Source organism: Ranitomeya imitator, chromosome 6, assembly GCF_032444005.1.
Source record: "Ranitomeya imitator isolate aRanImi1 chromosome 6, aRanImi1.pri, whole genome shotgun sequence".
In the NCBI taxonomy this organism is placed as follows: Eukaryota; Metazoa; Chordata; class Amphibia; order Anura; family Dendrobatidae; genus Ranitomeya; species Ranitomeya imitator.
Window position 1 is genome coordinate 376,639,543 of NC_091287.1, and position 25,780 is coordinate 376,665,322.

At 45.2% G+C, this 25,780-nt stretch overlaps 1 protein-coding gene across 1 annotated transcript in view; it reads left to right on the forward strand.

Annotated features, from left to right (window-relative positions):
• PTPN2 (protein tyrosine phosphatase non-receptor type 2) overlaps positions 1-25,780 on the forward strand; it is a 97,509-nt gene that overhangs the window by 46,810 nt on the left and 24,919 nt on the right. Inside the window, exons 3-4 of the mRNA XM_069731010.1 lie at positions 15,585-15,685; positions 16,975-17,073. Of these exons, the coding sequence (XP_069587111.1) occupies positions 15,585-15,685; positions 16,975-17,073 (200 nt within the window). The remainder of the gene's footprint in view (positions 1-15,584; positions 15,686-16,974; positions 17,074-25,780) is intronic.

Here is a 25,780-nt window from a genome sequence, read left to right on the forward strand (position 1 = left end):
ATTTTAAATTGGTTCCAGGGGTACACGGGCAGCAGTGGTGTGGTCAGTGGAGGCCTAGTGGAAGGAGTGACCGCAGACAGGCATCGAAGGCCTAAAATAATAAAACATGGCTGTAGGCAATTTTAAATTGGTTCCAGGGGTACACGGGCAGCAGTGGTCTGGTCAGTGGAAGTCTAGTGGAAGGAGTGACCGCAGACAGGCTTCGAAGGCCTAACATAACAAACTTGGGCTGGCTGTAGGCACTTTTAAATTGGTTCCAGGGGTACATGGGCAGCAGTGTATGGTCAGTGGAAGTCTAGTGGAAGGAGTGACCGCAGACAGGCTTCCAAGGCCTAACATAACAAACTTGGGCTGGCTGTAGGCACTTTTAAATTGGTTCCAGGGGTACACGGGCAGCAGTGGTCTGGTCAGTGGAAGTCTAGTGGAAGGAGTGACCGCAGACAGGCTTCCAAGGCCTAACATAACAAACTTGGGCTGGCTGTAGGCACTTTTAAATTGGTTCCAGGGGTACACGGGCAGCAGTGGTCTGGTCAGTGGAAGTCTAGTGGAAGGAGTGACCGCAGACAGGCTTCGAAGGCCTAACATAACAAACTTGGGCTGGCTGTAGGCACTTTTAAATTGGTTCCAGGGGTACATGGGCAGCAGTGTATGGTCAGTGGAAGTCTAGTGGAAGGAGTGACCGCAGACAGGCTTCCAAGGCCTAACATAACAAACTTGGGCTGGCTGTAGGCACTTTTAAATTGGTTCCAGGGGTACACGGGCAGCAGTGGTCTGGTCAGTGGAAGTCTAGTGGAAGGAGTGACCGCAGACAGGCTTCCAAGGCCTAACATAACAAACTTGGGCTGGCTGTAGGCACTTTTAAATTGGTTCCAGGGGTACACGGGCAGCAGTGGTCTGGTCAGTGGAAGTCTAGTGGAAGGAGTGACCGCAGACAGGCTTCGAAGGCCTAACATAACAAACTTGGGCTGGCTGTAGGCACTTTTAAATTGGTTCCAGGGGTACATGGGCAGCAGTGGTCTGGTCAGTGGAAGTCTAGTGGAAGGAGTGACCGCAGACAGGCTTCCAAGGCCTAACATAACAAAATTGGGCTGGCTGTAGGCACTTTAAATTGGTTCCAGGGGTACATGGGCAGCAGTGTATGGTCAGTGGAAGTCTAGTGGAAGGAGTGACGGCAGACAGTCTTCGAAGGCCTAACATAACAAAATTGGGCTGACTATAGGCACTTTTAAATTGGTTCCAGGGTAACACGGCCAGCAGTGGCCTGGTCAGTGTAGTAGTTGTAGAAAGAAGGGACCGCAGACAGGCTTCGAAGGCCTAACATAACAAAAATGTCAAAACAATGGTATTGTCAGTGCCAGGCATTGAAGGATGTCAGCGCCTAGACTACACATTGGTGAAGCTGTGAGAGATAATTTTGCTAGTGGTAGAGCACTGTTTGAGCTGGGGGGGGAACTGGCTTGTGGCCGGCGGTACAGGCACAGGGCCCTTCATATTACAACGGTGTGTCTGACGTTGGGTGCGCACCACCACCGCCAGAGACACTTTATTGTACTATGAGGGACCCAGTGGCAGTGCCGTCGACCAAAAGCGGCCACACCCACCTCTTCAGACAAACAGCACTCTCAAGGGTCCAAGCGCAAAGTGGCGATAGCACGGCCCCGTGTGGGGAGTTTGGCCATTTCGTGAGGTGGAAACATGTCGTATGCTGGACAATCAGGTGAAGAAAATTACGAGATTGGAAAAGTCATTCAGAATAGTCCACAGGCAAGACCTTTTCATAGGAAAGCTAGGTGTCAGCCGGGCAGGGTGGGGCAAAAGATTTTGAAATCCAGTTGTGGTTCATTTTAATGAAGGTTAGATCATCTACATTTTGGGTAGCCAGACGAGTCCTTTTTTCTGTTAGTATTGAACCTGCAGCACTGAATACTCTTTCTGATAGGACACTAGCTGCCGGGCAAGCAAGCTCCTGCAATGCATATTCTGCCAATTCTGGCCAGGTGTCTAATTTGGATGCCCAGTAATCAAATGGGAATGACGGTTGAGGGAGAACGTCGATAAGGGATGAAAAATAGTTTGTAACCATACTGGACAAATGTTGTCTCCTGTCACTTTGAATTGATGCTGCAGTACCTGTCCTGTCTGCGGTCATAGAAAAATCACTCCACAACCTGGTCAGAAAACCCCTCTGGCCAACGCCACTTCTGATTTCTGCCCCTCTAACACCTCTGGTCTGCTGGCCCCTGGAGCTCGTGTGAGAACGATCACGGGCGCTGTGTGCAGGGAATGCCAGAAGCAAACGGTCAACAAGAGTTGATTGTTTTGTTGCTAATATTAGTTCCAAGTTCTCATGTGGCATAATATTTTGCAATTTGCCTTTATAGCGAGGATCAAGGAGGCAGGCCAACCAGTAATCGTCATCGTTCATCATTTTTGTAATGCGTGTGTCCCTTTTGAGGATACGCAAGGCATAATCCGCCATGTGGGCCAAAGTTCCCGTTGTCAAATCTGCGGTTGTGCTTGGTTGAGGGGCAGTTGCAGGCAAATCTACGTCACTTGTGTCCCTCAAAAAACCAGAACCCGGCCTTGCCACGCCACCAATTTCCCGTGCCCCCGGGAAAGCTTCCTCATTAAAAATATACTCATCCCCATCATCCTCCTCATCCTCCACCTCCTCTTCGCCCGGTACCTCGTCATGTACACTGCCCTGACCAGACAATCGCTGACTGTCATCAAGGCTTTCCTCTTCCTCTGGTGCAGACGCCTGATCCTTTATGTGCGTCAAACTTTGCATCAGCAGACGCATTAGGGGGATGCTCATGCTTATTATGGCGTTGTCTGCACTAACCAGCCGTGTGCATTCCTCAAAACACTGAAGGACTTGACACATGTCTTGAATCTTCGACCACTGCACACCTGACAACTCCATGTCTGCCATCCTACTGCCTGCCCGTGTATGTGTATCCTCCCACAAAAACATAACAGCCCGCCTCTGTTCGCACAGTCTCTGAAGCATGTGCAGTGTTGAGTTCCACCTTGTTGCAACGTCTATGATTAGGCGATGCTGGGGAAGGTTCAAAGAACGCTGATAGGTCTGCATACGGCTGGAGTGTACAGGCGAACGGCGGATATGTGCGCAAAGTCCACGCACTTTGAGGAGCAGGTCGGATAACCCCGGATAACTTTTCAGGAAGCACTGCACCACCAGGTTTAAGGTGTGAGCCAGGCAAGGAATGTGTTTCAGTTGGGAAAGGGAGATGGCAGCCATGAAATTCCTTCCGTTATCACTCACTACCTTGCCTGCCTCAAGATCTACAGTGCCCAGCCACGACTGCGTTTCTTGCTGCAAGAACTCGGACAGAACTTCCGCGGTGTGTCTATTGTCGCCCAAACACTTCATAGCCAATACAGCCTGCTGACGTATGCCAGTAGCTGCCCCATAATGGGAGACCTGGTGTGCAACAGTGGCAGGTGCGGATGGAGTGTTTGTGCGACTGCGGTCTGTGGACGAGCTCTTGCTTCTGCAGGAGGACGAGGAGGAGGAGGAGGAGGAGGGGGTGCGAACGGCTACAGACAACTGTTTACTAGACCGTGGGCTAGGCAGAACTGTCCCAAACTTGCTGTCCCCTGTGGACCCTGAATCCACCACATTTACCCAGTGTGCCGTGATGGACACGTAACGTCCCTGGCCATGCCTACTGGTCCATGCATCTGTTGTCAGGTGCACCTTTGTGCTCACAGATTGCCTGAGTGCATGGACGATGCGCTCTTTAACATGCTGGTGGAGGGCTGGGATGGCTTTTCTGGAAAAAAAGTGTCGACTGGGTAGCTCGTAGCGTGGTACAGCGTAGTCCATCAGGTCTTTGAAAGCTTCGCTTTCAACTAACCGGTAGGGCATCATCTCTAACGAGATTAGTCTAGCTATGTGGGCGTTCAAACCCTGTGTACGCGGATGCGAGGCTAAGTACTTCCTTTTTCTAACCATAGTCTCATGTAGGGTGAGCTGGACTGGAGAGATGGAGATCGTGGAACTAGCGGGGGTGCCGGTGGACATGGCAGACTGAGAGACGGTGGGAGATGGTATTGTTGCCGCCGGTGCCCTAGATGCAGTGTTTCCTACTACGAAACTGGTGATTCCCTGACCCTGACTGCTTTGGCCTGGCAAAGATACCTGCACAGATACAGCAGGTGGTGCGCTAAATGGTGGTCCTACACTGCCGGAAGGGATGTTGCGTTGATGACTAGCTTCATTGGCCGAGGGTGCAACAACCTTAAGGGACGTTTGGTAGTTAGTCCAAGCTTTCAAATGCATGGTGGTTAAATGTCTATGCATGCAACTAGTATTGAGACTTTTCAGATTCTGACCTCTGCTTAAGGAAGTAGAACATTTTTGACAGATGACTTTGCGCTGATCAATTGGATGTTGTTTAAAAAAATGCCAGACTGCACTCTTTCTAGCATCGGATACCTTTTCAGGCATTGCAGACTGAGCTTTAACCGGATGGCCACGCTGTCCTCCACCAGGTTTTGGCTTTGCCACGCGTTTTGGGCAAGATACGGGCCCGGCAGATGGAACCTGTGGCGATGTTGATGCCTGCTGCGGCCCCTCCTCCTCCTCTGCTTCAGAACTGCTGCCGCCTGCACCCTGTTCCCCCAATGGCTGCCAATCGGGGTCAAGAACTGGGTCATCTAATAACTCTTCTTGTACCTCCTGCGCAACTTCGTCTGTGTCACCGTGTCGTTCGGTGGTATAGCGTTCGTGATGGGGCAACATAGTCTCATCAGGGTCTGATTCTTGATCAGCACCCTGCGAGGGCAATGTTGTGGTCTGAGTCAAAGGACCAGCATAGTAGTCTGGCTGTGGCTGTGCGTCAGTGCACTCCATGTCAGATTCAATTTGTAATGGGCATGGACTGTTAACTGCTTCACTTTCTAAGCCAGGGACGGTATGTGTAAAGAGCTCCATGGAGTAACCCGTTGTGTCGCCTGCTGCATTCTTCTCTGTTGTTGTTTTTGCTGAAGAGGACAAGGAAGTGACTTGTCCCTGACCGTGAACATCCACTAACGACGCGCTGCTTTTACTTTTACCAGTTTCACGAGAGGAGGCAAAAGAGCTAGAGGCTGAGTCAGCAAGATAAGCCAAAACTTGCTCTTGCTGCTCCGGCTTTAAAAGCGGTTTTCCTAATCCCAGAAAAGGGAGCGTTCGAGGCCTTGTGTAGCCGGACGACGAACCTGGCTCCACAGCTCCAGACTTAGGTGCAATATTTTTTTCCCCACGACCACCTGATGCTCCACCACTACCACTACCCTCATTACCAGCTGACAATGAACGCCCCCGGCCACGACCTCTTCCACTAGACTTCCTCATTGTTTTAAAAACGTAACCAAACTAACGTTATTTGTTGCAGTCACACAACTTACACGGTGAGCTATAACTTCAGTATGATTTAGCTACCCCTTTACAGGTTGGTGAGACCACAGCGAAAATCAGGCCCAATGTTACACACTCTTTTTTTGGTGGCTGCAAATTAGAGAGATGCCCCACACGCAGGACTGTCACTGAAGCACAAATGTTAATATTAATGTCACACTATTATTTTTTTTTTATTTTTATTTTTTTCAGGAACACTTTAGAAACCCCCCCAAAAAAAAAACATTGATTTTTGCAGGGAGAATTTAGAAAACAAATGTAACAAACTATATGCTTTCTATGGGCCACTGAGTGAGAGATGACGCACACAGGAATCAGGAGTGGCACACAAGCCCAGAGGCCAATATTTTTCTACCAATGATTGATGGAGTTATTTTCTCTGGTAGATTTTGGAACCCAAATCAAGGAAAAAAAATATAGGCTTTCTATGGACCACAATTGGAGAGAGAGAGAGAGAGAGAGATGGCACACCCAGGAGTCAAGACTGGCACACAAGCAGAAAGGCCAATATTAATCTCCCACTGTATTTTTATCAGGGAGAATTTATACACCCCACAAAAAAAAATACAGAAAAATGAAAAGGCTTTCTATGGCCCACTATGTGAGAGAGATGGCACACACAGGGATGGCACTCTAGCAGAAATGCCAAATTGCCAATCTTAATCTCCCACCAAAAAAAAAAAAAAAAAAAACACAGGGAATGTCCTACAATTACTATCTCCCTGCCTGCAGTAATCTCAGCCAGGTATGGCAGGCAGCTACTATCTCCCTGCCTGCAGTAATCTCAGCCAGGTATGGCAGGCAGCAATAAGGAGTGGACTGATGCACAAATGAAATAAAAAGTGTGGACAAACAAAAAAGATAGCTGTGCAGAAAGGAAGGAACAAGAGGATTTGTGCTTTGAAAAAAGCAGTTGGTTTGCACAGCGGCGTACACACAGCAATGCAGCTATCAGGGAGCCTTCTAGGGCAGCCCAATGAGCTACAGCGCTGAGGGGAAAAAAAAAAAAAAAACTTCCACTGTCCCTGCACACCGAGGGTGGTGTTGGACAGTGCAAATCGCTGCAGCACAAGCGGTTTTGTGGTTAATGGACCCTGCCTAACGCTATCCCTGCTTCTGACAAAGCGGCAGCAACCTCTCCCTAAGCTCAGATCAGCAGCAGTAAGATGGCGGTCGGCGGGAACGCCTCTTTATAGCCCCTGTGACGTCGCAGGCAGCAAGCCAATCACTGCAATGCCCTTCTCTAAGATGGTGGGGACCAGGACCTATGTCATCACGCTGCCCACACTCTGCGTTTACCTTCATTGGCTGAGAAATGGCGCTTTTCGCGTCATTGAAACGCGACTTTGGCGCGAAAGTCGCGTACCGCATGGCCGACCCCGCACAGGGGTCGGATCGGGTTTCATGAAACCCCGACTTAGCCAAAAGTCGGCGACTTTTGAAAATGTTCGACCCGTTTCGCTCAACCCTACTGAACAGTCCTCCATGTGTGTCTGATATCAGATTTGTTGTTGCTGAGAAATCTTCTTTTATCACTTTATGTAAATGACCACTTCCAGGCAATGGGGAGGACGCTGCCTGGATGATAACTCTGCCCCCAGAGATTATTTTATATGAAGGTGGGAGTTACCAGTGTGAGACAAGTAACAGAACAGGAGAACTGACATTTGCTTTCTTGCAAACACATTGTTTTCTTCTCTCTGAGCTCTGCTGTATTGTAACCATATTACAACTGTCTGCCTGTGAGATGGAAGCTGAAGCTGAGAGGAACCTGTAGATGTGTCAGGTATAATCACACACAGCTCTGCAGTGAGATAAGGAGAGCAGAAAGCGGCCATCACACATCACACTGGTAACTCCCATTCATGTAAAATATTCTCTGCAGGCAGTTATCTTCCGGGCAGCGTCCTCCCTATAACCTGGAAGAGGTAATTTATATAAAGTGATATAAGATTTCTTCACAACAAGGCATCTGATATGGGACACAGGGAGGACTGTTCTTAGCAGTCTATAACCTGTATGCCCATACTAAGGCTATGTGCACACGTTCAGGAATTCATGCAGAAAATTCCTGTGGAAATCCGGACATTTCTGCCAGATTTCTGCATGAAATCCGCATGCGTTTTTTTGCGCGTTTTTTGCTCGTTTTTTGCACGTTTTTTCCCGGACATTTCCCAATGCATTAGACAGTGGGAAATCCGCGAAAAAAAAAATGCAAAATTAATGAACAGGTTCATTATTTTTCCGCAATGCGTTTTTCATGCGGAAAAACGCACATCATGTGCACAGAAATTGCGGAATCCATTATAAATGATGGGATGCGTAATATATGCAGATTATTTGCGGTTTTATATCGTTTTTATAGCGCAAAAACGCTAAAAAACATCAAATAATCTGCAACGTGTGCACATAGCCTAATAGTTTATATAGGTCAAATGTGGTGACAGATTAGCTTTATTGATGTTGATGGGTTGCTATGGCTTACAGAGGACTTTCAATGACTCTTAGCTTTGTCATGTTGAAAGGCCGGCCTATTGGATCCTGCTGGTATTGCAATATATTATCTATGAAATCAAATTATCTATTGAAAGCTCATTGGAGCAAATAAACATTGCAAAAATACATGAATACTTGTTTCTAAGAGGTGTTTTGTTTTTATTTGTTTTTTTAAATGGCAAAATCCCAGCTTTCTCAACAAAGTGGCTTCATCTAAAAATTAATTTACAACAAGACACACATTTTGCATTGCAGTGTCTACACTGCATGGTGTCATCATTGCTGTTTTTGTTTGTTCTGCAAAAAAAAATAAAAAGTATTCAAAACTATGGCTACTTGCTCTGATGCAGTGTGCGACTAGTCTGAGGGATGTTTTCTTCCCCCGGATCAATCGCCCCTTAATTATGACCTCACGCGAGGGTAGCATGATTTTCTAGAGCAGTGTCACCATCAGCTTTTTGTAAAGCTCTGCATTCCTGGGCGTCCGCAGGGTCCTGATGAAGCCCCCCGCCTCTGTGTGCATTGTCAGGAAGGCAGAGGTTTGTAAAGAGGCGTCGGTGACTCAGCTCTTGCAGATCATGTTATTCATGCCCACGGGAGTGATTACATAATTAGTTGGGCGATTAGTTTAGAGAAAGAAAACGCATCCTCAACTAGTCAGCCGCTGATTTACATATTCTTGGTCAAATCGATTCTGTGAAATTAATGACACAGAAAACCAAAGTAAGGGGCTTGTCAGAAACGTTAGAGTGGGATATGGACTGGTTTGTGGGACATGGGGAAGCTGTTATAGGAACCCCAAATTATCCTGCAAAGACAGCCATTGTAGGGTTTGTGCATTAGATATTATATGTCCTTGAATTCCCTGTCTACAAAATGTAAGCTTCTTCATTACTTGTTCTGGTAATTAAAAAAGTTCTTATTTTGAAATGAACAGCGTTAAATTGAACCTGTTGTGGTCCTAAACCGCCACCAGTACTCCACGCTATTTTTTAGCATTTTTATCAGCCCCCTTCTCGTCTAGCCCCCTTCTCGTCTTTCTGATATCTATATACTTTTAAAATCATATTTTATTCAGCATTCGTATTATGCAAATGTCCTAATGTGATTTCCCCAGGCTAGTCCTGCATCTTGGAAGCATGCCCTTCTGTGCGCGATTGACATATTTGCAACAGCAAGTCAACCATCGGCTCCTTGCATATCACACCCGTGCACGGTGTTCTGCCACGCTTGTAAGGTGCAGTGAAGCCGTCTGTATGCTTCCCATCCTCCTCGCAACCTGCGCCTTCCCAGGAGGCAGAACCTCACTCAGCGCATGCATGAGATTTGCAAGTGGTTGTCGTTGCTTTTGCAAAATTGTCAGTCGTGAACAGGCAAACATAGACTGGCAGCGATGGAGAGCTGACGCTGATGTATAACGGCCACAAGTTTTCTGAACAGGGACAGCCCCTTTGTAAAGAGCCACATGGGACCCGAGTTAGAAATGAAGTGGGTGGGTAGGTGCACACAACAGCTTGGCCAGCCGTAGGAGGACTGATCGCTTGTGTGCTGACACTCACTTCAAAGAATATTTTCTCTTTTAAAATGATGTACAGAAACTGATCAAGGCTCTGGTAAAGGGAACCTGTCACCAGTTCTTAAATCTCTGAACAAATGCCGCCACCTTTATCTGCTTTTGTGCTGCATTCCACAAACGTGTCTGTCATCTCCTGACTCCCCTGTACACATCCAAAATACAATTTTAATTGCTCCCTCACTGTATGTAAATGAGGACGGTCATTTTGCTCCAACGTATCCTGCAGTCGGAATGACTTTATTTGCGCAGTAATGATTTATGCGGTGTTCGCAGTGTGGTAGAGCAAAGTGTGCCTGTGTGGGCCGGCGATGCTGCTGCACGGGTGCAACATCTTGTTTTCTATATGGATGACACAGGATGTGATATCCACATCCATCAAAGCCAGAGGACGGCGATTAGGAGCAGAGAGGAGGAACAGACGGCACAGCAAGCCCACCTGTCAGGCCGTACCATCCACTTTTATATTAAGCATGGGAGCAACTACAATTATATTTTTGGGGGTTAATAGTGGGAGTCAGGAGATGATTATTATTTTTTTTTTTTATTATTATTATACATTTTTATAGCGCCATTTATTCCATGGCGCTTTACATGTGAATACGGGGCAAATATAGACAAATACATTAAACATGAGCAGATAACAAGGCCCACGAGTACATAAGGAGGGAGGACCCTGCCCGCGAGGGCTCACAGTCTGCAGGGGGTGGGTGAGGATACACTAGGAGAGGGAAGAGCTGGCTGTGCGGCTGTTCAGTAGGTTGAGGATCACTGCAGGCTGTAGATGATGGACATGTCTGAGGAATGCAGCACCAGAGCAGATGAAGGTGGTGACATTTGTTCAAAGCCACAGACTGGTGACAGGTTTCCTTTAATGTCTGATGAAGGGGAAAATAAAATGCCGTATTTCTGTAACACATCTCATTTACAATCTGCCCTGTTTTTCAGGTCTCTATACTGCTGCGGTCCGGTCTGTGGACATCTGTAGGTCTCTATTTCAATTGTCTTGTGAATCGGCTCATTATGAGACGACCATGTGTGCCCAATAAACTTCACACATGTAATATAATGCTTGTAACCTTCTGTGCTTGATATCTGGCTCTGGGGGCAGAGTAATCCATCATTCACTGTGAGCAGAGCGGGAGTGAATGGGAGATATGGTGCAGTTCTCACAGCGGCCATTGGACAATGTCTGGAACTATGGTATATGCTGCCTTGTACATTGCTTGTTTCTGGTCAGAGCTATCAGCCTATAGGTCAAGGTGTTGGAGCCATATTGGTGACCAATCAAACACTTAGGTCATCAGTACACAAACACACATAGCTGGCAGGGATATAGATTGTCAATATCCTATTATGATAACCTGAACTAATGCGTCAGAATGAAAGCCTAATAGGCATAAAGGAGTCCCATTTTATCTTGGTCAGAGGTCAGGCAAAAAGGAGAGGTCGGTGTTTAGATTTCTCCCACACTTTCAATCTGTTATATGTACATCCGGGGACGTCCAAACTCTGACACATATACCTGCACCGTAGCCACGGTGTAACAGGGCTCCAAATTCTAATGTCCATACAGATCAGGTATAAAGAAAAGAAAGGGACAGGCAGCAGAAGGGTTGTAAGTTATAAATTACCCTGCATCTCACTTGGTGTGCAACAAGGAGGCTCAGTCCCCGACGTACGTTTCGGGTTTTTTCTTTTCCCTCCTCAGTAATAGTATTGTAGAGGGTTCCGGAAAGATGGATGTGGCCCAAAGAAAGTGCACCAAACTCACTGTACAGCTACATATTCGGGGTCAAGGATGCAATTTACCTGTAATTTGGAAATTTAACGGACTGCATCATATCCTGTCTTTGTTATGAAATATTTGGCCATAATGACTAATTTTGTATGTGTCCACATCCGTTTAATCTTAAATGTAAATATGGTGCTCATTCTTTGATTTTTGCATACAAAGACACAATACAGTAATTTTGAGATATCTCTGCCATGGGCGAGCAGTGTTTACTGCATCATTCATTTAATGAAAGCAGGGCCGTTCTAGCTCCTATTATCCTTCTCCTTTTTGTAATTGAGGTCTGTTGGTAGCCTAGGAGAAAAGTGCTAGTGTGCACAAATGCCTAAATATATGGAAATTACTAGTATAGGAAATGCTTTAAGTTCCATCCTTGAGTTATTTGTTTAGCGAGTCAATTTTATTTATCATGTAACTGCTTATACAGCGCTTACTGTAAACCCTCGGAAAACAGCTGATGAATGAATCATAAGTGTCTCTTGGATATTCCAGTAAGAAATGAATCTGTGTTTGTTCTTAAGTCGATAAAAGGCCTAGCCAAATCAAGTCACGCAGAAACCATGGAACCTTACCACAATACTATGCAGCACAGTGACAGTTTTTCTTTTGGCTGCCTTTTGTGAAATTACGGTCAGTGGAAGTTTTACTTTTTTGTATATAAAAGACCAGTTGCCTAGTAAAGGTCATTTTTCATGGGGCTGATTTCTTACTGGTAAGTGATCTTAATGATGTATCATTTCATGTACTTGTTGAGTCTTGTCTGTTTTATTCAGTTCAGTTTGACTCCCAGATCAACATTTATCCAGCATGTCGAGTCTTGTCCATTATATAGTATCAAACTGCTCCATCTCCTGTTTTATTTTTTACTTTTTAAATATTTTTATCACATTCTTTTAAACAATTTTTTTTTACTTGCTCTACTTTGCAAATGTTTTAGGCAGATGTTGATATAAAATACTGTAATGTAAGAATGCATTAAAGAATAAGTGAGCGAAAGAGAAATCTTGATAAAACCAATATTTGGTGTGACTACTATTTGTTTTCAAAAGAACATCAATTCTTCTAGATACACTTGCACACAGTTTTTGAAGGAACTCAGTAGAAAGATTGTCCTAAACTATTTGAAGAACTATCCACCAGCGTTGTGTAGTTGGAGACTGTATAAAATGGACCGATTCCAAAAATATACCATATTTTTCAGATTATAAGATGCACCTGACGCACTTCGGTTTTAGATGAGGAAAATAGAAAGAAATTGAAGCAAAAACTGGTCTATTCTGTACTAATATCTCTATCTCTATCCCTATCCATAATCAAGGCATATATGGCCCCTTCATCCACGCCCTGGTCTACATGGCCCCCTCATCACCACTCTACTTACCTTCCCAGCACTCCCTCGCAGCCTCCTGTTCTGATGCCATCAGCTGATTTATGCTTCTAAGCAGTCCATGGCGGTGACGTCATGCGCTGCTTACAAGCCAATGACAGCTGTCGGAATACTCACTGCTCCCCACGGGACTATGGGTGTGGGGAGCAGTGAATATTAAGTTCTCGTTAGCCGCATGCACACTGTTAGCCGAAGCCGCTGGCTTCCTGCTGTGGCTCGACGATCGTGTGTACCCTCTACTAAAGAGAATGAATATTCACTGCTCCCTACACCCATGGGTGTGGAGAGCAGTAAATATTCATTCTCTTGAATAGCGGGCACACGTGAACGCCCAACTGCTGCAGGAAGTTGGTGCCTGCGGCTAATGAGAAATTAATATTCACTGCTCCCACCTTTCGGTGCTGGCTTCAGTGCATAGAGATGGGACAGATTTTAGGCGTTGGGAGCAGTGCATATTCATTTCTCTGTAACAGCGGGTACAGGGGTTAGTCGCAGCAGCCAGCTCCTGCCTCCTGTGATCTGCTTCTCTTCTGCTGCCGCTCTCCAACCTCCCCCATCCACAATCACAGCAGGTGCATCCATACTTTGACACACCTCTCATTTTCCTGCAAATTTTTGGAAGAAAAATGTGCGTGTAATAGTCTGAAAAATATGGTAATACATTGGGTACAGTAGTACAATACAGGATGTGCTGTAAATACTTTCATAAGAATTTTGGAAAGTTGTGAAATGTCTGTTCTGTTCCTGTTATCAGGATCTCGGCTTTTAGTGGAGAGGAATCTGTGCTGCACTTTGTTAATGCTCAGTAGAGACGCAGGGCTGTGGAGTTATAGTGGAGAGGAATCTGTGCTGCACTTTATGTACATGCTCAGTAATGAGGGAGCGCTGTGGAGTTGGGGAAATTGATGAGTCTGAGGTCTGGCTTACTGACTGCACAGCCCTGGAAGAAAATATTGTTTAGCACTTTGGATCTTGAAACCAATTAGTGGATTGTTCTCTGATAGTGGGATGGGATGACATGGGATGGTGATGATGATGCTGTATTCTATATGCAATAATGGTATTTTTGGTGATTAATGTAGCTAACAGAAGGATGAATCATTTCTTTATACTTAAGTATAGACAATGTTTTGTAGGCACAGGGTTGAGTGGTCTAAACCTAAACTGATAGGCTTCAATCCAGCATTGCTGACACAGTTTCATACAAGCTGTGTATTATCATGCTGCATTTAGAGGAATAGGTTTTGGAAATACTTGAGTAACAAATCCTACTTTTTCCTATATTATTCTGGGCTGAAGAAAGTGACTTTATTTATTTCATTGCATCAGTCTGGCAAAATGCTAAATTCCCTACTTTTGGTGTGAGACATATGGGATAGTTGCCGTTGTATGACTTTCTATGACAAGGTTATTTAGATCACAGTATGCAAGACCTTTTAGTGCATTTCTTTTTTATGTACGCTGTATGCACAGTTATCAGGCAAGTTGTACTTTTGATGATTAGTTTTTTAATGATCAGCTATAGTGCTGTCTCTCAATCCAAAAGGTGAAATATTAAAGTGAGGTTTTGTTCCACTTGAAAGAATATCTTCACCTCCAGGAGTTGGCAAACAATGTTTGTTTTGTTTTTTTTAACTTGGCTAAAAATATTTTTTTGTTAGTTGCGCACCAAAACTGGGACAGGGGGGATTGTTTATGGTTCAACAATGTCCTTAGATAAACATGTGTGATTGATGGCAATTCTTATGTATGCACTGTGTAACGCTTTTAATTTTACCAATTTGATGTATTTTTTAGTTATTGCAATATATATAATTCATAAGCCATGGAGTCTGTCAGTTTCTTCATCTGTTGGACATCAGTTTTCCTTCAATGTAAATTTCTTTTTAAGAAAGGCCTACAAGTTCTCAATAGGGTATTGGCCAAGTGAGGAAGGCGTCGTGTCATAATTCTTTCATCTTTAAGGCCTTTACTGGCAGCCAAGCAGTGGATGACTGTGATGCATGCGATGGAGCATTGTTTTGCATAGAAATAATGTTTTTTTTTTTTTTTTTGAAAGGTGTAGACTCTTCAAGCAGTGGTACAAAAAAGTGTCTTTTACGAGCTGGCAGTAGGTTTGGTAGTTGATTTTTTGAGTCCAATTTCAACCCAAAAAGGTCCAACTAGCTCATCTTTAATAATACCAGCCATAGCGGTACCCCACCTGCACCTTGTTGGGGGCTGAGTTGAAGTTGAGGTCTGTTGCTGACCCAGCCATGGGCCCATCACACTGGCCTGTCAAGAGTCATTCTCATCTGAACAGTCCATAAAATCTTGACACATCAAGACTTGGCCAAGAAATACCTGAGGACAGATTTTTCAACTTGTGTCCTAAGTGGTGGTCTGGTTTCAGTCTGCCATGCCTCGGCCATGTCTCTGAGCACTGAACACCTTGTGCTTCTTGGCACTCCAAAGAGGTTGCAGTTCTGGAATATGACAGCACTGGAGGACAATGGCTTGCTTGTCACTTCACATTTGATTTGCATAAAATTTTTGCATAAAATTTTTGAGTTTCTCAAACGTTTGACAGAGTGCTGAATCCCTCTGGGAAACCTATAACAATTTAACTTTTTCAGAGTCAATTAAATGTCTTTTTAGCCCATTTTGCCTGAGGAAAGCAAGCTGCCTAATAATTCTGCACACCTTGATAAAGGGTGTTGTATCCTTGGGCCATACCCTCCCTCATTACACAAATACACATCACCTGATCGGCTTCATGCAATAGGCATTCAAGTTTATACAGCATGGAGCTGGAAAATCTGAATAAAAAATTATGGTTAGAATATTCACTTGCCTAATAATTCTGCACACCGTGTAATTTAATAAAAACGTGATAAATTGCCTCCATTTTTTTTTTGTCTTGCAGATGATCATAGTCGTGTCAAGCTACAAAACGTTGAAAATGATTATATCAATGCCAGTCTTGTAGTTGTGGAGGAAGCCCAGAGAAATTATATTCTAACACAGGTAACTATAGGAAAACATGAGATCAGTAGAACTGAGGAGCACAAAGCCGAATACGTGCTGCCGTCTTTGGATGTGATAAATCAGTACTTGCCTGTTGAGCTCTGGCGCGGACTCTCCCGCAGGTCTCTGTGGGTCTTTGATTGCCCGCTATCAGCAATGACCTGCTGTACTGGTACTGCTGCTGCGAGCCAAAAGTGATCTCCATGGTCACGTGCTATAAATTCTGCCACCAATGCCATTGATGTGGCACGTCATCACTGACAGCTGTCACATAGACCAGTGGGGGACGACCAATATGTCTTAGTGGGATCGTAGTGGAGGGTAAGAGGCGGCTCGCTTTTGTTGTGGTATCTGCAGTTGGGCCCATACATCTCGTATCAAAGGGTTTGTCCGTGTTATAATTCCTTTAACAAACCTTTTTAATTGCTTTTTTTTTTTTGTTGTTGTCTCGGGGCCTTCTAAATATTGCATGTGGTTCTTCTGCTTTTTTGCCTACTGCTGCTCTGTCAGGGTTCCTCAAAGTTCAGTGCTGAATTCACTTCTGCTTTCGATATACCAGTTCAGCTGGTAACCCAACTGGGGAGGAGGGGGGTTTCCAGCACCATCTGTATACCCAGTTATCAAGTTATATTATATCTTATTTTATTTATTCCTGTAATAAACACTGTTGGAGTCTGTCAGATGTAGCTGCTGTTTCTCCATTTCAGTCTTTTATTAATAGTCTTCAGTATCTGCTGTTCCTCCATTTTGTCTTTTATTATGGTAAGTCTTCAGTATCTGCCCTCTCATTTTGAGGGTCCATTCTCAAGGCTTTAATACTAATCTGTGTTACATGGATGTTTAATATGGCACGCTCGACATTCTAGTGGCCCATACTGTCCATCAAAGTGTCTACTATGGCCGTCTTCCTCCCTCTTCAAAGCCTCTGACACTGGTGTCCAGGACTTCTCCCATGCTGCACCCGTATTCTTGCATTGCTCTTTTTTTTTTTTTGGGCCATCTCTTTAGGTTCTGATAATCACAATTTCAGACTTGCAGTGAAAGCGTCTAATATTAGGAAGCTTTTCACATCTAATAAATGTGGTCCAGTAATAACCTTCATAATTACCTCCATTCCTCTGGTCCCCGAGGAGAAGGCTTCTGTAGTCCTCTCCGCTTTAGTGTCATTGATGGTAAACCTTCTTTTGTTTGCCTACTTCCCCTATAAAGAGCTGTAGAATCGGATGACCCTGTATAAATAGGAAACCGTCTGCCTGCTTTATACGTGTTTTGTTCTTTTCCTTTCATAGGGCCCTCTTCCCAATACCTGCTGTCATTTCTGGTTAATGGTCTGGCAGCAGAAAAGCAAAGCGATCGTCATGCTGAACCGAATCATTGAGAAGGATGCGGTAAGTGTGCAGCTCAATGTGTTTTTCTCAGAAATGAAGTCATGTGTTCTACCAGATGCAATCTGTTTCACATCTCCATCTGCTGCCTCTGTGTAGCAGTATTTCCTGGCTGCAGATTCTTACTGCCCTGATATTATTTCTTATTTTGATCTGCTTTGCATTGCTAGTAATTTCTGTAATTGATTCTTTTTGCTTCTAATTAATCACTTGGTATCATGCATGCATCTCACATGGTGGGGCTGCAGTGTATTAATTACTAAGTATGACCAGACTCTGGGCAGTGTGTTTCTCCGCATCAATTGGTGCAAGCGTCCATTTATTCTTGTGTATTTAACTTTTAGGCTGTGACTTTATGGCGACTTGCGTTAGATAATCTGCAACAAGTCGCATGTCATGTGTGTGTGCATTGAGGTCTATAGCAAATGTGTCACATACAACTTACACCCAGCGAAAGAAAAGCCTACATATTTGGAAAAGTTTGTGACTGTTGCAGTATGTCCCAGGTCGTAATGTGATAAGATAGGAAATATTAGTGCAGGTAAGGGTACGGAAACTAAAGGTACCGTCACACTAGACGATATCGCTAGCGATCCGTGACGTTGCAGCGTCCTCGCTAGCGATATCGTGTGACAGGCAGCAGCGATCAGGCCCCTGCTGTGCTGTCGCTGGTCGGGGAAGAAAGTCCAGAACTTTGTTTCGTCGCTGGACTCCCCGCAGACATCGCTGAATCGGCGTGTGTGACACCGATTCAGCGATGCCTTCGCTGGTAAACAGGGTAAACATCGGGTAACTAAGCGCAGGGCCGCGCTTAGTAACCCGATGTTTACCCTGGTTACCATCCTAAAAGTAAAAAAACAAACGCTACATACTTACCTACCGCTGTCTGTCCTCGGCGCTCTGCTTCTCTGGTCTGGCTGTGAGCACAGCGGCCGGAAAGCAGAGCGGTGACGTCACCGCTCTGCTTTCCGGCTGCCCGGCGCTCACAGCCAGACCAGAGAAGCAGAGCGCCGGGGACAGACAGCGGTAGGTAAGTATGTAGCGTTTGTTTTTTTACTTTTAGGATGGTAACCAGGGTAAACATCGGGTTACTAAGCGCGGCCCTGCGCTTAGTTACCCGATGTTTACCCTGGTTACCAGCGAAGGCATCGCTGAATCGGTGTCACACACGCCGATTCAGCGATGTCTGCGGGGAGTCCAGCGACGAAACAAAGTTCTGGACTTTCTTCCCCGACCAGCGACAGCACAGCAGGGGCCTGATCGCTGCTGCCTGTCACACGATATCGCTAGCGAGGACGCTGCAACGTCACGGATCGCTAGCGATATCGTCTAGTGTGACGGTACCTTTAGTTTCCGTACCCTTACCTGCACTAATATTTCCTATCTTATCACATTACGACCTGGGACATACTGCAACAGTCACAAACTAAGCGGCCCTGCGCTTAGTTACCCGATGTTTACCCTGGTTACCGGGGACCTCGGGATCGTTGGTCGCCTGCGCAAAGCAAGATTACCTTGCACAGGCGTGTACTACGGAGGACAGAGAATGAACTTCAATCCAATATTGCGGCCAGCATGCAGCCAGCGGGTAAGGAAAGGGTGAATCAAACACCTGAAAACTCTGCCCATATGACCCAAAACTGGTCCCGCCAAATTCAGGTGACAGGTTCCCTTTAAGCCAGTACATGTCCGGGCCCGTCTGAAGTTTGCTAGAGAGCATTTGGATGATCCAGAGGAGTATTGGGATAATGTCATATGATTTGATGAAACCAAAGTAGAACTGTATGCTAGAAACATAACTCGTCATGTTTGGAGGAGACAGAATGCCAAGTTGCATCCAAAGAACACCATACTTAATGTGAATCATGGGGGTGACAACATCATAATTTGGAGCTGCTTCTCTGCAAAGGGACCAGGACGACTGATCCGTGTACAAGAAAGAATGAATGATGCCATGTATTGTGAGATTTTGAGTGCAAACCTCCTTCCATCAGCAAGGGCATTGAAGATGAAACGAGGATGGGTCTTTCAGCATGATAATGATCCCAAGCACACCGCCAGGGCAACAAAGGAGTGGCTTCGTAAAAAACATATGAAGGTCCTGGAGTGGCTTAGCCAGTCTCCAGATCTCAACCCCATAGAAAACCTTTGGAGGAAGTTGAAAGTCTATGTTGACTAGCGACAGGCCAAAACATCACTGCTCTAGAGGAGATCTGCATGGAGGAATGGGCCAACATACCACCAACAGTGTGTGCCAACCTTGTGAAGACTTACAGAAAACGATTGACCTCTTTCATTGCCAACAAATGATATATAACAAAATATTGAGATGAACTTTTGTTCATGAACAAATACTTATTTTCCACCATAATTTGCAAAATAAATCTTGCCAAATCAGACAAGGTGATATTCTGGATTTGTTTTCTCATTTTGAATTTCATAGTTAAGGTCTACCTATGACGTCAATTACAGGCCTCTCTCATCTTTTTAAGTGAGAGAACTTGTACAATTGGTGGCTGACTAAATACTTTTTTTCCCCACTGTATATGCGCTATCGTGTTAACTTATTTCCTTGCAGTAGGGTATGTATTCATTGTGACTCTTAGATTTTGTCCATTTAATAGCCAGTGTGAACATGCTCTTTAATATTTTGTATGCATACTTGCTTGCACTCCAGTTCAGTTTTATCAGTTAAGTCTCAGATTAGGTTTTCAAAAACCTGGTGACAGACTCCCTCTAACTAGAGTAGGGAAAATAAGTGGTTTATACATTGTGAATTTTGCAAGTTTTCTCACCTACAAACAATGGAGAGGTCTGCACAATTAGAAAATGGAAGAAATATAAGATGACTGTCGATCTTTTACCCTTCGCCACAACAGCACCCCACATGAGAGAGAGGGATCCGCCCATAGGAACAGGAAACCTACAGAATAAAAAAAGGCGGTCCCCTCTCCTCCTCAGTTTAGGTTTCCTGTTCCTATAGGAATCCGAAGTACCTACAGTTCAAGAGGATTCCTGGGCCATGCACCCGCCTGCGTCGGTCTCCGTGGGAACGGCAGGGGCTGCGGTTCCAGAGGCAGCGGCGGGGGAGCCACTGCTTGCAGCCTCCCCCCTTGTCTGGTCAGCCACCATGGTCCGGGTCCGGTCACCGCTGGTCCGCCCGGCTTCATGAGGACGCGTGCTCATCGGCTGGCTTAATGTCCAGACGCCACATGGTGAGGAGGAGCGGCGCGTCTAACCCAGAAGTCGCTGGAGCACTTCCGGGTTTGGTCCGGGGAGGCAGGAGATTTGGCTCCAGATTTAAAAGTGCAGCGCTAGCGTCGGCCGGTGTGTGTGAGTATGGCTTCACCGGCCGACGAAGCGCACTTGCCTGTGACAGAGCGTTCTCCCAGCAAGGAGACAAGCGCCAGGAGCAGCACCAAGAATGGTGGTCGACCTCAGGAGCAATCTACTACCAAACAGAGATCTCTTATCAAAAAATCCGCCTCCAGAACCTTTACCTGTCAGCTTCACTGGGTGAGTTTTTTTAAAAAGCCTCTTCCTATATGCTGATATATGTTCCTACTGTATCCCCTTCCTCTAGACTAGGAAAAAGACACACAAATCCAAGCACAAGGAATGTGCCCTATGTGCACAGCCTCTACCGGATTCTTATACGAAAAGGTTATGCTCAGAATGCATCATGCTAACCTTGCGACAGGAGAATATAATGACTCCGTCTGATGTTAGAGCGATAATACGGGAAGAGATGCAGGGTTTGGCGCATGCAAGTAGCACCAGTACCCGCCAACCAAGCAGGTCCCCATCTCCAGCAAGCTCAGAGTCAGAGGTGGTACATAGATCCTCAGAGGAATCTGAATCTCTGCCGAGTTCATCCGAAAATGAAGGTGGGCTTTGTCTACCGAACAGCAGTGTAGACAACCTAGTAAAAGCTGTCAGAAGCACGATGGGGTGCCCAGACGAGAAGGGAAGAAAGTCAGCTCAAGACATCATGTTTGCGGGGTTAGCACAGAAAAAACGTAGATCCTTCCCCGTCATACCCACGATTAAAGATCTAATTAAAAAGGAGTGGGATAAGCAGAATACAAGAGGATTCCTGCCATCATCCTCTAAGAGACGCTATCCCTTCAGTGATGAGGAGCTGAATTCTTGGTCAAAGGTGCCAAAAGTTGATACGGCAGTAGCTTCAACTTACAATCGGTCTTGCCAGTTGAAGATTCGGGGATTCTAACTGACCCGTTAGACCGAAAAGTGGAAGCCTTACTTAAAAGATCATGGGAGGCTAACACGGGGGCATTCAGGCCAGCTATTTCTGCTACCTGCACGGCAAGGTCGCTGCTTGTGTGGATGGAACAGCTGGAGGAACAAATTAGAGGTAGAACTTCGAGAGAGTCAATCCTACCGAAAATCCCTCTAATAAAAGAGGCAATAGCGTTCCTGGCAGATGCCTCTGTGGATTCGCTACGCCTAGCAGCCAGATGAGTCGGCCTAGTGAACACAGCCCGGCGAGCACTCTGGTTGAAGAACTGGAAAGGGGACGCAAAAGCAAAACTTTGTGCGATCCCCTGCCAGGGTGAGTTCCTTTTTGGGAAAACACTGGATGAGCTCTTAAATAAAGCGGGAGAGCGAAAGAAAGGCTTCCCTAACCAATATCTTCCATCTTACAGGAGTGCCTTCACAAGATGCCCCTTTATCAGGAACAAATCGTTTGAGCAAAGGGAGCGCTGGGAGACAAAGGATCCAAAACAAAAAGGTGCTCTGTTTAGCGGATCCTATAACATAAAGCGTAGCAAGTACCGCTAGCTATGAAGTAGGCGGCAGATTAAGATTTTTCTTTTCTAAATGGGAACAACTAACATCTAGCCATTGGATTCTGGACATTATTAAATACGGATTAAAATTAGTTTAAAGAATCCCTTGGGATTCCTTTATAGTAACATCGCCAAAAGGACGGGAACAACAAGAAGCTCTAGAATCAGAAATCCTATCTCTTCTATCTAAAAAAGTCTTGATAGAGGTTCCCCAGGATCAAAAAGGGAAGGGGTTCTATTCCCCTTTGTTTTTGATCAATAAACCAGATGGTTCATTTAGAACCATCATAAATCTAAGAAAATTAAATTCCTTTTTGCGTAACCATACTTTTAAAATAAAATCCATTAGTTCTGCTATCAAGCTTTTGTTCCCTAGGTGTGTCATGGCCGGGATAGACCTAAAAGATGCCTACTATAATCTTCCCATACATGCCGAACACCAGCAGTACCTAAGGGTAGCAGTCATCCTGGCAGGACAGGTTCGTCACATTCAATATGTAGCAATGCCCTTTGGGCTTTCTATGGCTCCCCGCATCTTCACAAAGGTGATATTAGAAGTGATGGCTCATTTACGCCAGCAGGACACTTTGATAATACCCTCCATGGATGATTTTCTAGTAATAGGAGATTCCATAACTCAATGTAAAATGCGGTTATCTAATGCGATCTCATCCCTACAGGACTTGGGTCGGATCGTCAACTTCGAAAAGTCCAGGCTGAATCCAGAGACCGTTAAAATATTTCTAGGAATCCAGCTAGACTCCTTAAGTCAGAAAAGCTTCCTCCCGCATTCAAAAAAAGTGACTATACAATCAAAGGTGTCAGAGGCAATGGAAAACCCCCACATGACACTAAGGAAGGCTATGTCCTTACTAGGATCATTATCCTCATTTATGCCAGCTGTACTGTGGGCTCAATTTCATACCCGCCAATTACAGTATGAAGTATTGTCAGTCAAGGGGAAAAAACGACATCTGGAAAGTAAGCTAACTCTTTCCAGAGATGTCATAAAATCCCTATCCTGGTGGCTAGATATGGAACACCTTTCAAAGGGTGTACCATGGATGCTAGATCCTTCTAAGATAATTACCACTGACGCCAGCCCTATGGGGTGGGGTGCACATATGGAGGATAGTCTGGTCCAAGACACCTGGAATCAGGCAGAATTAACATGCTCTTCCAATTGGAAAGAATTAAGAGCGGTAGAATATGCCTTAAATCACTTTCTTCCACAGATTCAAGGAGCACATGTAAGAGTTCTGTCGGACAATTCCACCACAGTGGCATATGTAAACCGTCAAGGTGGTACACGATCAAGAAGTCTGATGACCATAGCAGCAGACATCTTCCAATTGGCAGTCTCATCTTGCATCCTTAACAGCCCTACACATCAGAGGGGTAGAAAACACCAAAGCAGACTACCTCAGTCGAAACATTCTACGCCAGGGAGAATGGACCTTAAACAGAAACGTATTCAGTATAATAACAATAGCATGGGGTATACCTCAAATAGATCTGTTTGCCACAAGAGGCAACAGACAGGTTTAAAGGTTTGCTTCCCTGCACTTCATGGATCATCCAGACATGTTGGACTCCCTTCACCACCCTTGGAAGTTCAAACTGGCATACGCCTTTCCTCCGATGTTTCTGATTCCACTAGTGATCAGGAAGATCAGGAGGGAAACAAGCAAGAGTAATCCTCATTGCACCCTTTTGGCCAAAGAGACCATGGTTCTCTTGTCTCCAGAGCATGTGTCTATGCGATCCATAGATTCTTCCAGCAGACAAGGAACTGCTGTTCCAGGGCCCGTTTTTCCACCCGCAAGTGAAAGGGCTTCACTTGACGGCGTGGAATTTGAGCGGCAGTTAAGTTCAAGGGGGTTTTCAGAAGAACTGGTAAACACCCTGTTACGAAGTAGGAAAAGATCTACCACCCTATTATATAGTAGGGTATAGAATAAATTCTTAAACTTTTATACAATACCGTTCACTAAGCAAGTTCCGGTAATACCTATTATAGAGTTCCTACAAAAAGGTAGAGAATTAGGATTATCGGTAAACACCTTAAGAGTTCAGGTCTCAGCATTAGGAGCCCTATATGGATGCAATATAGCAGCTAATGGGTGGGTCTCTAGATTTAAGTCTTGTGAACGTAGTAATCCGGTCCATATTCCCAGTCTACCTCTGTGGGATTTAAATGTAGTACTAGAGGCCTTAACTGGCTCCCCATTTGAGCCACTAGATTCCATGCCCCTAAATATTCTAACATATAAAGTAGCCCTAACCTCAGCTAGAAGGGTTAGCGACATCCAGGCCCTATCAGTAGACCCACCATTCTTACTGGTATTTCAAGATCGAATAGTCCTTAAACCTGATCCCTCATACCTCCCTAAGGTAGCATCCACCTATCACAGTTCTCAGGAAATTTTTCTCCCTTCCTTTTTTGATTCTCCTGTAACCCCAAAGCAACATAAGTTCCATACCTTAGATGTCAGAAGAGCCATCCTGACTTATATAGAAAGGTCTCAGCCATGGAGGCAGAGTAGGGCTCTGTTTATCTCCTTTCAGGGCCACAAGAAAGGACATGGGGTCACAAGAGCTACCATATCTCGGTGGATCAGAGAAGCTATCGGTTTGGCCTATACATCAAAGGGCGAAATCCCTCCAGTGGGGATAAAGGCACATTCAACACGAGCCATGGCTTCCTCCTGGGTGGAACAAGCAGATGTACCAATCAACTTAATATGTAAGGCCGCAACCTGGTCTACACCTTCTACCTTTTACAACCATTATAGACTCGATCTATCTACATCTTCTGATCTGACCTTTGGTAGAGCTGTTCTTAGTACAGTAACCCCACCCAAATAATGACTCTCTGAAAATCTCTCTGGGGTGCTGTCGTGGCGAAGGGTAAAAAGCCGGATTACTTACCGGTAATGCTCTTTTAATGAGTCCACGACAGCACCCATTTACTACCCTCCCTAAATTATGCACAGTTATTTCTTTTAAGTTCACAAATGATGGTTGTATAGAGTTTAAGAAATGTATGTGCCTAAGTAAGAATTAATACTAAAGCTTTTGCTTTTTATACTCTGTAAACTAAACTGAGGAGGAGAGGGGACCGCCTCTTTTTATTCTGTAGGTTGCCTGTTCCTATGTGCTGATCCCTCTCTCTCATATGGGGTGCTGTCGTGGACTCAATAACAGAGCATTACCGGTAAGTAATCCGGCTTTTTTCCGTCCTGTGCTCCATGCGAGATCTCACCTCGTGTGGTAAGGATGATTCTGAGAAAGGTCAAGAATGTGCCTAAAACTACATGGGAGGACCTGGTCAATAACTTGAAGAAAGCTGGGGCCACAGTCTCAAACATCACCATTAGTAACGCACTACACCGTCATGGATTAAAATCCTGCAGGTACACAAGATCCCTCTGCTCACACCAGCACATGTCCTGGCACGTTTGAAGTTTGCCAATGACCATCTGGATGATCCAAAGGAGGCATGGAATAAGGTCATGTTGTCAGATGAGACCAAAATAGAACTTCTTAGTATTATCTCCACTCTGTGTTTGGAGGGTGGATGAATACAAAAACAGTGTCCCAACCATAAAGCATGGTGGGGGAAACATCATAATTTAAGGGTACTTTTCTGCAAAGGCGACAGGAAAGGGGTCCTTTATTGAAGGGAGGATGGATCTGGTCATATATTACGAGATTTTAGTAGACTACCTCCTTCCCTCAGTAAGAGTGTTGAAGATGGGTCGTGGCTGGATCTTCTAGCACGACTATGACTCCAAACACACAGCCAGGTCAACTAAGGAGTGGCTCCATAAGAAGCATTCAAGGTTTTGGAGTGGCCTAGCCAGTCTCCAGACCTGAACACAGTAGAAAAACTTGGC